Source organism: Branchiostoma belcheri, unplaced genomic scaffold, assembly GCF_001625305.1.
Source record: "Branchiostoma belcheri isolate BF01 breed outbred unplaced genomic scaffold, Haploidv18h27 scaffold15, whole genome shotgun sequence".
Classification (NCBI taxonomy): Eukaryota; Metazoa; Chordata; class Leptocardii; order Amphioxiformes; family Branchiostomatidae; genus Branchiostoma; species Branchiostoma belcheri.
In genome coordinates, this window is record NW_017802935.1 from 2,555,844 (window position 1) to 2,572,290 (window position 16,447).

Sequence of the window (16,447 nt, forward strand, 5' to 3'; positions counted from 1 at the left end):
CATTGCACTTGCAGGCAAACCACCCATCCAAAGAGAAAGTGAGATTAAGTACATGTAACTGTCTATCAAGACTGAATGAGAGAAGCAAGCTTGTGTTGACTAGCTTACCGGGAATAGCAACTTGCACCTTGCTTCTGAGGGATGGCACAGTATGCAAAACTCGGCTTCACAAAGTCTAGAATTATCCTCAGGCCCAGAGAGTATACTAGCCCAGAAGGCAACTGCTGCTGCCACTAAAGCACAAGTGTTGGAAGAACTGAAGCATTTCTGTTGCTTGTTTCTGCATTTGACTTCACGCTCCAATCTTGACAATATAGTCTCACATTACAGAAGAGAGCTCGAGAAAAGTGATGTTGCCATGGAAGTGAGTAGGAATATAAAGATTACTTGTCTCATGTTTGTACTTTTTTATACTGCTAGAAATTAGAATGGTAGAGAATGAACAATACCCCCTACATGGGAGTTGGTACATGTACATGTAGTAAAACTTGTGTGCAATGTTTGGCTAGTGTTCTATTGGTTGTGTGGCTTTATTTTTGCAGAGGTTAGTCTATCTCCTTTTTGTACAATGTATTCAGTGTTGCAAGGAGACCAGGCTTGTATATAAGGCCTAACCGGCATTTCACTGCTGTGAATTGTTTATCGCTGTGTTTATGCTTTTGTCAATTTTATAGCTATGATCAAGTGTTTGAAGATACTGTTAGGCTGTAAAAATGTACTCCCATTGAATGTATACGTCCTCTGTCTATGAATTTATGATAATTCCATTAATGATTATTGCTTACTGAGGTAAAGAGTGTTCTGTGGAAATTCAAAAGTCATAAGTAAATCTACAATAATTCTGAAGTAACAAATTGTCTTTGGGAAAGCAAAGTCGTTACATGAACTTGACAAGTGAGTCATCTAACAATTCAAGGAAAATGCAGTCAGTGGGCTCAGATTGGGGGGAAAAACGACAAATAGTACAATGTAACAGTAGGGAAAAGACTTGTGAACAAAGGGATAGTTGTTCCTCTCTTGGAAATAATGTTGTAAATAGCCTTCCTGTATACATGGAGTGAAACCTACACTGTTCACTTCAATGAAGTTGCATGTTTCGATGCATTCAATAATTAAAATGAAGCAGCCATGACCAGAAGTTGTCTTTGTGTCAAAATTTTGTTACAGAATGTTTTTCCATATGATTAAGTATCTTATTAGCTATAAACCATATGCAATTAAAGATGATACTGTTGTCACATATAGATTTGCTAAGATGCTTACTGCTTTTTTCTTAAGTGTCTAGGTGGTTTTCTGGGTGTATTTTCTTGTTTGTGGTTGACTGTAATACCTGTTAAAATTACATCACAGTTCACTCCACTGTTCCAGTACATTAACAAAAATCTAAATCACTTCCTTGGGGTCTAAAATTTCCTGTGTTTTCATTTTAGGTGGTCCTTAGAAATTGTACAACAAAAGATGACATCAAGATGTACAATGATATGCAAGACATTTTATTTACATACAGTCATGTACATGTAGTACATATAACCATCTGGCTGTCAACGTTATTGAATGTTAGGTAACTGAATATATTTAAAGGTATCCTGGCAAAATTTTCTAGAAAGCTAGTCAGAAAAATATACAGACATACTCCTTGTTTAATTTGGTATTCCTTGAAAAGATATATTGCCAGTTTTGGGGATCTCATATTTACATTATTCAAAGTCCATCCCTAAATCAGTCCAGACATTGATGCCTAGGTATGTAGATTATTGAATATGTTAGAAATGTTTCTCCCATTCTGTAACTGGGGGGATCTGTACACTGTGGGGATCTGTATAATTTTAACATCATTTGCAGTGCACATACACATCACATCAAGCACAACTTTGAACCACAACAGACACAAAGAATATCAGATCTGCTATCACATGGCCACACTCGACAATGAAGTATCACAAAGGGTTGACATGGGTGTACATGTTGTTCTGTTTACTGAACGATTGTAATCTACAGTTCTTGAAAGTTGACATTGACTGCGAATACAATGGCATGCTACAGCACAGGTGTTTGACCTCTTGGCACGATGGGTCCAGAGCGGGGCTCAGTTTGAATCTCCCGCTAAGTCCAGTGTTAGCCCCGCTAACTCCAGTGTCCAAAAGACATTAGCATACATGGGAAGATTCCCATGCACATCCAGATTCATATGCAAAGTCATGTCCTCATTTGCATGTTTGGGAATGATAGATTGCCCCCCTGCCCCAGTCACTATGGCACCATCACAGCCGGGTCTCTGCATGAGACTGAGTGACTGTAGTAGAAGCTGTGGTGGACGCGAGCAGACCTCTCCGCTGGGCTGGACCCTGCATGTCAAATTTGGGCTGGTGGTTACGGTGTCCTAGCTTGTCACGGATGACATTCTGAACCTGTACAGGTAAAAATTGATAACGTCAATAGTCAATACTAACATTACATCTGTATGTTCTTCATAACAGTACAAGTAGACTTGTAGGGTATAGCTACTCAACAAGGGGTCCTCTTCAGAATTATCACTATGTACTTACCTCGGCATTTGTGAAGCAGTAGATCATAGATACAAACATCCCCTGCAAGACAAACAAGAAATGAGATGGTTTGACTCCTACAACTGTATGACATACATTGTAACTTACTACTTGGTTGCATGTATCAAAAGCGACCCCTATTTATCGCTGTTGGTACTGCACGCATCTGCTTTACCATAGACATGCAGTGATATTTTGGTCACTTGGAGTCCCCATACTTGACGTATTCATGTGGATTCGGCGTCCTGGCTTTTGCTTATAGCTTCAAGCTTTCGTCAACATTAGATGTACCAAGGAGCTTTCAATAGAGCTCGTTGGATGTACTACATGATAAAGGTGACACAATACAGTTGCAGTACCAGTAATAAGTAGGGGTCGCTTTTGATACATCCCACCGAAGACAGTAACGAATGCGCTGGCTTGTGGACGCTGATCGTACGGAAATGCTTTTGATAATGACAGAATGTTTAGCTCGGGACGAGGTCCAGAGTGCCTATCAATTGGAGGGCCGCTAGAGGGCGCGATTTGACAAAGCTAGACCAGAGGGACGCACTTGGTTTGGCAGATATATCTACCTGTGTCGCCTGCATGACAGCGTTAAAGACCTGATAGATGTCCTCGCCCAGACCGCCGTCTTGTGGATCCACAAAGAACAGCAGATTGGTGAGTCCCAGCAGCGGCAGGAGGATGAACATCGCCTTCAGGGCTTTCCTGTGAACAAAGAACCAGGCATTGCTGGAAAAATACTCGTTGGGTATGAAGGAAATATACCATAAGGGAAAAATGTATACCCTAAGTGTGCATTATGTTACTGCTTGCAGATGTCAAATACCATACTTGCAAAGGCTGTACATGTCAGTGTGATTTAAGAATATGCTTCATAGAGCTTTACAAACAGCATGAGTGAGTACATGTACATGGCATCATGGTGAAATGCGTGACAAATGCAATCCAAAGGATTGCCACAAGTTGAGGTTGGAGATTTCACTAGTTTTGGGTGCATACATCGAATTGTGGAGCCTTTAACAAACTGGAAGCGTTCTGTGTAGGATTAGGAGTTCACGTGTAATGGTGATCTCCAAGTAGATGTTTGGAAAGAAACGTTTTTTGGCTATCCCAATAGATCTACGTGACGGAACGGCCAGAGAAAAACGTTACAGCTTTCCATCCTAACATCTGCTTGGAGATTGATGGCGAATGGATTTCAGACATCTACAAACTGACGTCATGAAAACGTTGACATGACGTCGACCTTATTCTGGTTAACTCCCCGACCGTCCTGGGGAAGGGTTTGGGGGCCGACGCCGGCGGCGGGACAGTCAACCTGAGGCCGACCGAGAGATCGTACCATGGCTCGGCGAACTGTGTGGACTGTTGGTCCGCTTTCATCTTGGTGATTAGGACCACGAGGATATGCAGTAGGAAGTAGAGGTTCACCTGTAAGGGACGGACAGATATTCATTCTTTGTTGTAGTAAATTGGGTCTACACAGCACATCGGCAGAATGTACTGCACCTGTGTGAAACCCTGATTTTTCACGATTTTCGTTGGCTGTTTGTTTGGTCAATGTTGCATTAGAATTTTGCCTGTTGTAGACGATACCTTTTCCGACACAACATTTGAAAACTACAGACGGGATGTTAACTTTATATGCGCAAATATGACCTTTATATATAAGACGTTCTGCCTAAGTGCTATGCACACTACATTACAATGCATATTTTCGTGCAGGTGCAGTGCGTTCTGCTGACGTGCTATCGTCCGCCATGTTGGGTCTATGCCCTCAACGAACATGGCATCAGTGGCTATCTAGATTTGTCCCCAGTGAAGTCATGTTTTCAAACACTCAACAGAAAAATGAGACAACTACTTTGCTCACCACAAGAACGACAACGATCGGCCCTGACACGATCCAGGCGTAGGATAACCTGGTGTAGTCCATCCAGCACCGCTCTGTGTCGAACAGGTACATCACCACTGTCCACGCTGCAACGAACAGCGCCGGGGCACCTGGAAACAATGGGTTAAGTTTGAGTCTGTTCGATCGTAACTTGGTGTATATATGTTGTTCATGGACTGATCATAAGCATTAGGAGACACAGGTTATTTGTTTGTTTATTTATTGTTTTTTATTTACTCGTTTCGGCTGAAGATACAGCCAATGCTGCCCAACGAACTAGCATGGGGCTATCATTAAGAGCGAACATTGAGGCTTAAGTTAGTTTCTTCTAAGTGTATGGCAATGTTTTTTTTCATTTGTACGTTTATTCATTCGTGCATGCATGTATGTATTGATTCATACCTTCTTTCTTTCCTTTACCTATCATACCTCGTGAATTTCCAACCCTTCTCACAGTTATTACTAGTCTTTTCGCCCATAGTCCACATAGGATGCATGCAAACACGTGCACTTTGCCCGCTCCTTACCCCAGCCGATGACGTAGAAGACTGCGAGACTTGAGAGGTAGTGGAAGACTGCCACCACACAGCGCATGTACAGGAACAGGCCCTCCACCAGCATCCAGAAGATGTTAGACATGCTGAAGTACTGGGACAGAACCACCAGGCTCCGGCACACTACAGGCTGGTAGATAGATTCAGTATAGTATTGCCATTACTTTCTGATATGGAAGTATTGTTTTGGGTGGATTTATCTGTGGGTTTGTGCGTATGCTTGTTCAGTCAGCAGAGGTTGTTGCATTGAGTGTTTGGTTGCTTGAATAATGATAATACATGTACAGCATGCACCGGAAGTAAGTGGGTGGTACGTGGAGGAATTCAGGACGCGGTTGACTGTGTGTAATACCCGATTAAATTACGTCATACTATCTCCTCCCCAATTCTACTACATTCACGAAAAACCAAATGTTCTACTTTACTTGGACCTGTTTGACAAGACAAAATTTATAGGACGATTTCACGTTAACGTTGATGCTTTTGTAGCTTCCATCTATAAAAGAAATCCATAATGTTTATGACAAAATCGTTTCATAGACGAAATGATAAAATTTGATGTCAAAATCCGAGGCTTTCGGTCATATCTTTACAGTGTATCTTACTTCTATGCCCTCAGAGGAGGAATAATTTTTCAACTTTTAATTTCAGTTGTCAGTTCTTTTTCTCGTCTGCAGTTTTGTTGGCAGTGTGCCCTTTAACAGATTTCCGGCATGGCGGGCTGACATTTATATATTGCTTACCTTTATTTTGGTTGACATTCTTTCAGAGATGTATATTTCATTTCATGGCATGTACGAAACAGAACATTTCACCTTTTTTGACTGTAATGAATGCGTCAATGGTCGTTTAACAACATTCTACAAAGATCAAAATGATATCTGCCGGAAGTTGGAATCCAGGCTCATCAAATAACATAAATTTGAATGGAGTTCCTTTGGGAGTAACTTTGGCCTGTCACTGAAACTTTCCGCCGACACTTTCCGGCCGGTTAAGGTTACTAGCAGGAGATCTTGAGACACACACACACATACACAGAGAGAGACACACACACACACACACACACACACACACACACACACACACACACACACGCACACACACACACACACACATACACACAGACAGACACACACACACACAAACACCACTAACCTCGTTCATGTAAGAAGGCCCAGAGTCGTCCCCAGGCTGCATCAGTATGATGAGGATGATGGACCGGAAGATCAGGGACAACAACAGCTGCTTGTGGATTCTGATGCGGTCACAGTGTAGTCTCCTGGAACATCAGCGACATATTCAACAGCCCTGTCAGGCAAGGTTCTTTGATTCTGATGTATAGCTAGCGCTGTAGAATTTTACCCACGGATTTTCCATATACTCTATATTCTTCTTCAATTTTAAAAACTTGAATTAGATCTAGATGACACACATATAACGTTGCAACCCTATCCACTAGACCCCCTACACATGTGTTATGTATACCCTTTTCAAAATGCGTAAGAAGAAGAAACCTACCTGAAATAGCAGAAGATGAACATGGATATACACAGCATCAGCAGAGATAACGCCGAGCCCGCGAAGTAGATATCTCTCACCGCTAGTAGCATGGACAGATCCGGCTGTGAAAACACATAAAGAAGTATGTCTAATGGCCTAACGTCGATTTTTGTCTATGACTAGATGTCAGTGATTAGCGCTTATGACAGATATCGGTAAAACACTACTTAAGGGAAGTACATTTTAGGCAAGGTCCTTCGACTTTGATTTCACCGGGTATAGCTATAGTATTTTACCCATACAGATTGTCCATAAAGTCAGATTGTCACATAAGAAGAAATTAACATCAAATGTTTAAAAGGAGATCACAGATGTTTTTATACATAACAGTGCACCATTACATTGTCATTGGTGTAACGCCCTTCGCGTGAAGAATTTACAAAAGTACGTATACGTTACGGGAAAAAATCACGGCATTTTCCAGGACGAATTCAAAGTCTCAGTAACAAGTTTCTGGGAAAGCAGATCTGGCCATCCTCCAAGAAATGCGTATAAATTGGTCGCGCGCTCATTAAAGTCGTCCGTTGGGAAGGTACATTTATCTTACTTTCATTCTGCACTTCATTTTCGTCGACCCCGCGGCTGACCTCCGGGATTTGTGCGAGGTAATGAGCCAATCATGCGGTGCAACACTGTAGCAAGTTCATCTCGATACATTTGTTGTGCGTGGGTAAAATTGGTAGTCTAGAAAGTACGAGAATCATTTTTGCCGCAGAATTGTAGAGCGTTTTGGAAGTAATCTGTCTTGATATTCTACACACCGCACTAACAGGATTCCCATGTTAGGACGGACCGATTTTAACAGCCTTACGCAATCGTTCAGTCATTTACGAAATCTAAGATGATACGGTGAAAGTTATTGCTGTCTATCTGCGTGATTGTCAAGCTTTTCTTGTAGGCAACTACGGTCCTCGGTCCAAGTCGCTCGATAGCCTGCCCCATTCCTACACCACAAACTATGTTTCAGACCAGTAACTAGGTGCGGCATTTCGAAACTGGTGAAAAACTAATGCCAATGGGAATAACAGAATCACCATTACATGTACTAATTACCTCTGTGTATGGAGGTTTTGTTAACGATGTGTTTGTTTGTTTGCTTGTGGTTGTTTGAATACAGTAGAATCACAGGGAGTGGGGGACGAAATTGTGTGACGGCAGATTGACAGGAAGGTCAAAATGGTCTCCCTTGCCGGATTGAGATGAAGTGACTATGGACTATGCACAGAATCGGCGAGAAAGGTGAGTCGTGATAAGAAATGAAACAAGAAATTCACAACAACTTATAGCTTAAGATAACAAAATCTTTGTTTTCTTCCGGCTTTTGTTTTCCGAGTGACGTGCGATTGAAAGTACGGACATGTGAGATGGGCTCCATCCTTACCGGCGGCACACGTCTGATCTTATGCGGCACGCACAGAGTGTAGTTGGACCAGTTTCCCTTCAGCCACTCTCCCGTCTCCGTACAAATCCGGTAAGCCAGGATTTCTGAAAGACACGGAATTTATTTAGCTTTAATAGTTCAAAGGGATTGGGAACATGATTCCGTGTGAACACTGACCTATCATGACATTCAGCACTGAGTCCGAAGTCAAGTCTCTTAAAGGAAAACCAATCTTTCTCCGGCAGTCTATGGTTGTCACAAATTGCTTTACGCCCTTCATATGTCGCAATAATGTTTCCGTTATGAGCTTTCCTTTGAAACGATAAGAATCGCCGTCCCAAAGGATGCTGCACTGAACATGTATATGTAGCGTGAAAATATGGGAAACGCATGGAATCATCGATCCGGCCAGGCGGATATTTTTTTCATACTCATAACGTTAACACTTTATTTCTTCCCTGGCCTAGGCCTGTTCTCTAGAGGACGTGTATCATACCACGTCTAGCATACAAATCTGTAGTCAGTCAGCAAAAAGATCAAAAGCAAATAGTTTTGATATTTTCTGTATCTTTACGTGGAAAATATTCGTCAGTGTAGAATAAATGGAAAAAAATATGTATATATAACTCACTGGTGTTGTCGTATCCCTTGGGACATGGCATATACACAGTATATCCTGCAGGTGTGTTGGGCCAGCAGTAGATGTTATCAAAGGAGCTGTTACAGTACAGCCCTGTAAAACAGAACGACCATGTAAGATCATGTAATACACAAATCAAACACACCATCCCCACATGTTTGGAAATAAAGTTTTCCAGTCACTTCTTGGCTTCCTTGCCAACTATAGCCACATGGACCACCAGTTATTGGATTATATTTTCATTTTGACTGAAATGATTTTATGAAACGGTGTTACCGTTGCCAGTAAAGATGCCTTCTTTAGTCCTTCGCCTTCGAGATACATAGATCACCAGAGACTGGAAAGTAGACTTTAAGTGAAAATGCTCTTGGCAAAGTAGCAGTACACGCGGCATGGGCCTCACGATAGATTTAAAACGGCCCGTGCTTCCCAAAGTTTTTGTATGGCTAGCCAGGGGGATTGTACTTGACATTAAGTACACGTATTTTCTTGGAAGCACATGCATGGCTAAGAGAACTTTCACAAGAAGATAGCAAGCCCAATCTTTTCACATTCCAGTCTTCAATCATATTTTCAACAAAAGGTTAACCGTTGCCCCTGATTGAATTCTCAACGATCATATGCATATGCTTTAATGTAATCTATAATTGAATCTTGTACCTTATTAAAGAACTTGAAATATGAGGAAGTGTTGCCTTTCAAGTCTTGTATTTATGCTCAAAGCTCAGTCGGATGTAGGCAAGTTTTGGTATAGTATTCTGCAGCATTCGCCTGAAGTATCGCGGAAGACACAGTGCACAGTGTAGAAGCGGGCTCAGACACGATCTCTCTGAGTCTAAGCTACAGTTTATGGGAGGAAATTTGTTAAATCCTAACTATGAAACATACGGACTAAGCTTAGCAGTGGAGATCAAGTTATAATACGTATTTTCTCATCGTATTACTGCCCCTGAGCTTGAGGACAATGTGAGCTATGTTTCTTTAAAACTTTTAAGGACATAGGTCATTTTAAATCACATTGAAACATGTCTTATAGAATCACTTAGTGTCATTCAGGCTCAACTTCAGTGGATAATGACGAGTGTAAAGTTTGACCTTCTGCCATTATAATTGGTGTCAGGAGAATCGTTTGTTGCCCTTAGGTCTAACAGGGATCACAAGTGGATAACGAAACACGTAAACGTTGACATTTTGACATTTCAAATGGTATCAAGGGAATCATCTTGTGACATGCGGTTTGACAGCGAACACAAGTGGGTAATCAGGCGTGTGACCTTTGACCTACCACCATTTTGATCAGTGTCCCGAGAATGATCGAGTAATCTGTGGAAACTTCTGTCATCTAACTTGATTTCTAAGCTATTCCAAGAGCTATTTCTGCATAAAGCAACAGGTAAGATGTTTATTTATTATTGACCTGCCTGGTTGTTGCTTATGTGACTGTAAATTGGAATTAGAGACGATTTTTGAAGAGAAAACGCAGGGCGTCTTTCGAAGTAACGGTAAGGGCCGTAAAGTTGGCACATGTTCAAACTGACCGACTTAGACGTCTAGATAAATTTATCTACGTGTACTAGCGAAAGAGATCTTATGGGTAGGTTAATATAACGGTAGGGGGTACTAAATATCGGGAAACTAGGACGTGACTAGATTTTTTCGTTCTATGGACGTCCAGCGTCCAGTGGAAGTCAAAAGCCTCTTTGCACTCTCACGCGTCTGGTGCAAAGATATTTCAAACAAACTAGCGAAACGATTAAAACGTTGGATAGACAGATAACCAAGCGAGTACCATATTTTCCTCTAAAAGTTGGTCACTAGAGAATAAATGCTTTCGAAATGTTTTTTGGTTGCACTACTTTTTTTCCTATCTGTGGCGGATGAATACTGCGTTGTGTGGCCCAAATTCCAAGAAGTTGGGCGTAACACCCGCGGAATCAATCAGATGTGGACAGTGGGGGGAGGGGGTTTGTTAGGGTTGTCATGTACTAGTAGCTGAGCATTTCCTGATAACCTACATTTATGAGTATTGTTTGATAAAGGTATAGGTAATTTATCAGCCTTTGAGAATGGTCCATTTGTGTTGGAGATGGCCTGTATTGTGTTTTTATAGGTTTTTATAGATTGTAAATTAGGTTAAAAATAGTTTGTAAAATAGGTTAAAAATTGTTAATATGCATCTAACCGATTTCTTGTTTTCATGTTGACTATAGATTGTCAAAATGGACAAGTCAAGCAGTGGGTCTCATGTTGAAGAACTTCTCCCCGAATATCCTGAGAATGAGTCAGAAACTACAGAGCAGCAGACAACAGACACAGAAAGACAGCAGGGAAAGGAAAAATGTGGTGACTACGTATGTGAGCATTGTGGGTACTGGACAAAGAGAAGGACTGATCTCACTAGACATTTGAAAACTGGAAGCCAACCTTTTAAGTGTGATCAGTGTGACTTCTCCACACCCTACAAATGCAAGGAAAAGTTACACTTACTTGAACACACTGGTGAGAAACCATTTGTATGTGAGGAGTGTGGCTACAGAACAACTACTTGGTGGCACTTTGGTCAACATGTACATGTATCAAAAAAACACAGAACTCAGACGACAGACATGGAAACACAACAGGAGAGGGAGACAGAAACTTCATGCAGTCTTGATTCTGATCAATCTGACAAGGAAAAACCTGGTGATTTTGTGTGTGAGCATTGCGGGTACTGGACAAAGAAGAGGTCCAACCTCACTAGACACTTGGAAACTGAGAAGAAACTTTTTGAGTGTGATCAGTGTGACTTTTCCACACCATATCGATGCAAGAGAAACCTACATGTGCTCCAACACACTGGTGACAAAGCATTTGTATGTGAGGACTGCGGCTACAGAGCATCTACCTGGTGGCACTTTGATCAACATTTGACAATAAAACACACACATACAACTCAGGAAAAGGAGAAAAAAACTGCATGCAGTTTCAACTCTGACCAATCTGACAAGCAAAAAGATGGAGATTTTGTGTGCAAGCATTGCGGGTACTGGACACAGGAGAAGCGCCATCTAACTAAACATTTGAAAACTGGTACCAAACCTTTTAAGTGTGACGAGTGTGACTTCTCCACACCATATAGATGCAAGAGAAACCTACACATACTTGAACACACTGGTGAGAAACCGTTTGTATGTGATAAATGTGGCTACAGAACAGCTAGTGAGTATCAGTTCAATCGACATGTATCAAAAAAATACACAATCCGGACATCAGACACAGAAACACAGCAGGAAGATGTAGGAGAAACTTCCAGTGTCAACTTTGACCATTCTGACATGGAAAAACAGGCAAATGTAGACAAAACTTCAGTCAATGTCAACTCAGACCAATCTGATGTGGAAAAAGAGCAGGAAAAGGAAGAGGAAACTGCATACATTGTCAACTCAGGCCATTCTGACATGGAAAAACAGGAAGAAAATGAAGAAGAAACTTCATTCAGTGCCAACTCAGACCACCCTGACATGGAAAAACAGGAAAATGAAGAAGAAAATTCATTCAGTGTCAACTCAGACCACCCTGACATGGAAAAACAGGAAAATGAAGAAGAAAATTCATTCAGTGCCAACTCAGACCAAATTGACATGGAAAAACAGGAAAATGGAGAAGAAACTTCATTCAGTGTCAACTCAGACCAGGTTGACATGGAAAAACAGGAAAATGAAGAAACTTTATTCAGTGTCAATTTTGACCACTCTGAGTCCGACAAGGAAAAACAGTACGAAAATCCAGAAGAAACTTCATTCAGTGTCAACTTTGACCAGTTTGACAAGGAAAAAGAGCAGGACAAGGAAGAAGAAACTGCATACAGTGTCAACTTTGACCACCCTGACATGGAAAAACAGGAAAATGAAGAAGAAACTTCATTCAGTGCCAACTTTGACCACCCTGACATAGAAAAAGAGCAGGAAAATGAAGAGCAGGAAAATGAAGAAGAAACTTCATTCTGTGACAACCCTGACAACAGTGTCTCACCAAACAAACATGTACAGACATCTACAGAACAGATGCCTAATGTTGAAGAACCACCTCCAGAATATCCTGAGAATGAATCAGAACTAGAAACTACAGAGCAGCAGACAACCAACACAGAAAGACAGCAGGACAAGGACGAACCTGTTCATTTTGTGTGTGAACATTGTGGGTACTGGACAGAGAAGAAGGACCATCTCACTAGACATTTAAAAACTGGTATCCAACTTTTTAAGTGTGATCAGTGTGACTTCTCCACACCCTATAAATGCAAGAGAAACCTACACATACTTGAACACACTGGTATGAAGGCATATGTGTGTGAGGAGTGTGGCTACAGAACAACTAGTGGGTCTCACTTCCATAAACATCTATCAACAAAACACACAATCCAGACAACAAACATGGAAAAACAACAAGAAAAGGAAGGAGAAACTTCATTCATTGTCAACTCTGACAAGGAAAAACATGTTGATTATGTTTGTAAACATTGTGGGTACTGGACAAAGATGAGGTCCAATCTCACTCAACATTTGAAAACTGACATCAAACCTTTTAAGTGTGATCAGTGTGACTTCTCCACACCATATAGATGCAAGAGAAACCTACACATACTTGAACACACTGGTGAGAAACCGCTTGTGTGTGAGGAGTGTGGCTACAGAACAACTAATAGATCTCACTTCACTAAACATCTATCAACAAAACACACAATCCAGACAACAAACATGGAAAAACAACAGGAAAAGGAAGAAGAAACATTCATTGTCCACTCTGACATTGAAAAAGACCAGGAATCACTGATCACTTCATTCAGTGTCAATTCTGGCCAGATTGACAAGGAAAAACATCAGGAAAACGAAGAGGAAACTTCATTCTGTTCCAACTCAGACCACTCTGACACGGAAATGCAGGAAAATGAAGAAGAAACTTCATCCTCTGTTAATTTTGACCAATCAGACGCGGACAAATATCAGGAAAACGAAGAAGAAACTTCATTCTGTTCCAACTCAGACCATTCTGACATGGAAAATGAGGAAAATACTTCATTCTCTGTCAATTTGGACCAATCTGACATGGAAAAACACCAGGAAAATGAAGAAGAAACTGCATTCAGTGACAACTCTGACGACACTGCCTCACCACACATACATGTACAGACATCTGCAGAACAGCTGCCTAATGTTGAAGAACCACCTCCAGAATGTCCTGAGAATGAGTCAGAACTAGAAACTACAGAGCAGCAGACAACCGACACAGAAAGACAGCAGGACAAGAAAAAACATGGTGACTACGTGTGTGAGCATTGCGGGTATTGGACAAGGAAGAGGTCCCATCTCACTACACATTTGAAAACTCATGAGATTCTCTTTGAGTGTGAGGAGTGTGGCTACGCAACAACTAGAGATCTGATGATACAACATTTAAAGGAACATTCAGAGCAGACGGGTGGTAAGTTTAGAGAACTTACTTACGTACCTACTTTCACAGAACACACTGATGTGGAAAAACCTTTCAGCTGTGATCGGTGTGACTTCTCCTGCACAAGGAAATGCAACTTAGTTCATCACATGCACAAACACGCTGGTGAGATGTCCTACATGTGTGAGGAGTGTGAGTACACAACCGCTGACAGCTCTGACCTCTCAAAACATGTGAGGGGACACGAGAACGCAGCCTTCAGGTGTGATGAGTGTGACTTTTCCACCGGGTGGAAAGACCATTTAGACCAACACATGTTCAAGCACACTGGTGTGGCACCCTACAAGTGTGCAGAGTGTGGGTTTGAGACTGCTTCTAGATCTGACTTCTCACGACATAGGAAGACACACGCAAGTGAACAACCTTCCCATTCTGAGGATTCTGCAGCACAGCAAGAGGATTTAGACCAACACATGCCTAAACACACTGCTAAGAAACGTGTTGCTAGCCAAGAACTTTCACCACCTGAAAGGAAACGGGACAAAAGAACCCTCAGTTGCGATGAGTGTGACTACTCTACATCTAACACTCACTTGTTCAAGCAGCACACATCCCGGCATGGTAAGAAAAGTTACATGTGTGATGCATGCGGGTACGGGACAACTTCAAAGGACTCCTTCTCGCAACATCTCATGAAACATATGGGGGTGAAAATTTACTGGTGTGACCAGTGTGGGTTCTCTACAGTACAGAAAGGTGACTTGGGCCAGCACATGCTAAACCACAAGTCCCACAGTACTGAGGAAACCTACATGTGTGACAGTACTGAGGAAACCTACATGTGTGACAGTAGTGAAGAAACCTACAAGTGTGAGCAGTGTGACTATGAGACTGATGTTCAGGATTGGTTGAAAGAACATATGAAGACACATGCAAGCGGGAAACCTTTCAAGTGTGATCTCTGTGACTTTTCTACCAAACAGAAATGTAATTTGGACAAACATGTACTCAGACACGTAGGTGTCAAGGCACGCTACAAGTGTGACCAGTGTAACTTTTCCACTGTAGATAAAAGTGAGTTGGACAACCACATGCCCAAGCACAAACTTGAGGCAGCATACAAGTGTGACCTGTGCGGGTATGGCACGAATACTAGGCATGTGTTAGTAGAACATTTGAGGGGACATTATAATGACACAGAGAAACGTTTTAAGTGTCATAAGTGTACCTTTTCTACCACACAGAAGGCCATTTTTGAGAAACACAAGCTCAGACACGGAGCTGAGGCACCTTACAAGTGTGAGCAGTGTGGTTATGGCACCACTTCTCCCTTCTTGTTATCTCTTCATATGACAAGACAACATGACCCAGAGGAGAAACGCTTCACCTGTGATCAGTGTGACTTTTCCTCGGCTTACAAGCGCTGCTTAGACCGGCATAACAAACGCAAGCACAAGGCTGTGAAACATTTGAGGGGACATTATAATGACACAGAGAAATGTTTTAAGTGTCATAAGTGTACCTTTTCTACCACACAGAAAGCCATTTTTGACCAACACAAGCTCAGACACGGAGCTGAGGCACCTTACAAGTGTGAGCAGTGTGGGTATGGCACCACTTCTCCGTTCCTGTTATCCCTGCACATGACAAGACAACATGACCCAGAGGAAAAGCGTTTCACCTGTGATCAGTGTGACTTCTCCTCAGCTTACAAGCGCTGCTTAGACCGGCACAACCAGCGCAAGCACGACCATGGGGAACTCTATAAGCAGAACAGCAAGAAAAGAAAAGCCAAACGTTCTAAATCTACTGCAAGTACATCCAAATCAAGTATAGACAGACACTCGTTGACTTTTGATTTGGATGACCCCCTGAATATTTAGAATCATGGAGCTTATAGAATCATTGCTATGGACATGAATATGGTAATGTCTAAACTAATCTTTGACTTGTACAAAATTGACAAGTCTAGTTTAGGAAATTGTTGTTGGAAGTCATAAGAGGTTGTACATAAGTTTCTTTGGTCTCTTTTACTCAGGGAGAACCACATTGATTTTACTCGAGTCTTTGATTTTGTTTCCCAATTAGTTGCCTTTCGAGTATATTTAGTTATTTTTTACTGTTCTAATTAAGAGAAAGCATAGAAGCAGATAACGAACTTAATGGTAATGACCTTTTGAGAAACCAATCTGGTTGAACGTAATCCAGTCTCCAATAGGATTTCATTGACCGGTAGTAGTTCTGGCTTTTATTAATTGGTTTAGAGTTGGAAATTATATAAATCTGTACATATATCAATATACAAAGTCACTGACTAAAATGATTGTTTATTGATCAGTATTATACCTGTAAAGTTAGACATATTTAACCACAAGATAGGTTTTACTGTTGACAGTGATTATTATTGAGACAAGAATTAGAATTTTGTTCAGTTTA

General features: G+C 41.4%; 2 protein-coding genes across 3 annotated transcripts; one reads left to right on the top strand and one right to left on the bottom strand.

Moving 5' to 3' along the window:
- Window positions 1–1,824: 1,824 nt before the first annotated feature.
- Window positions 1,825–9,686, bottom strand: LOC109465200 (calcitonin receptor-like). Its single transcript, XM_019762347.1, has 11 exons — window positions 9,677–9,686; window positions 8,573–8,674; window positions 7,942–8,045; window positions 6,519–6,622; window positions 6,156–6,279; window positions 4,974–5,130; window positions 4,426–4,556; window positions 3,895–3,983; window positions 3,122–3,257; window positions 2,547–2,588; window positions 1,825–2,408 (listed from the first exon to the last, which is right to left on the bottom strand). Exons 1-11 carry the CDS (start codon window positions 9,684–9,686, stop codon window positions 2,262–2,264), a joined length of 1,146 nt encoding a protein of 381 aa, XP_019617906.1. The 3' UTR covers window positions 1,825–2,261.
- A 175-nt stretch (window positions 9,687–9,861) lies between these two features.
- LOC109465240 (zinc finger protein 91-like) lies at window positions 9,862–16,447 on the top strand. 2 transcript variants are annotated; one of them, XM_019762383.1, is made up of 2 exons: window positions 9,862–9,974; window positions 10,792–16,447. In XM_019762383.1, exon 2 carries the CDS (start codon window positions 10,801–10,803, stop codon window positions 15,892–15,894), a length of 5,094 nt encoding a protein of 1,697 aa, XP_019617942.1. In that variant the 5' UTR covers window positions 9,862–9,974; window positions 10,792–10,800; the 3' UTR covers window positions 15,895–16,447. The 2 variants fall into 2 exon arrangements, with proteins under 2 accessions (XP_019617942.1, XP_019617944.1); XM_019762385.1 differs by lacking the exon at window positions 9,862–9,974 and adding an exon at window positions 10,543–10,620.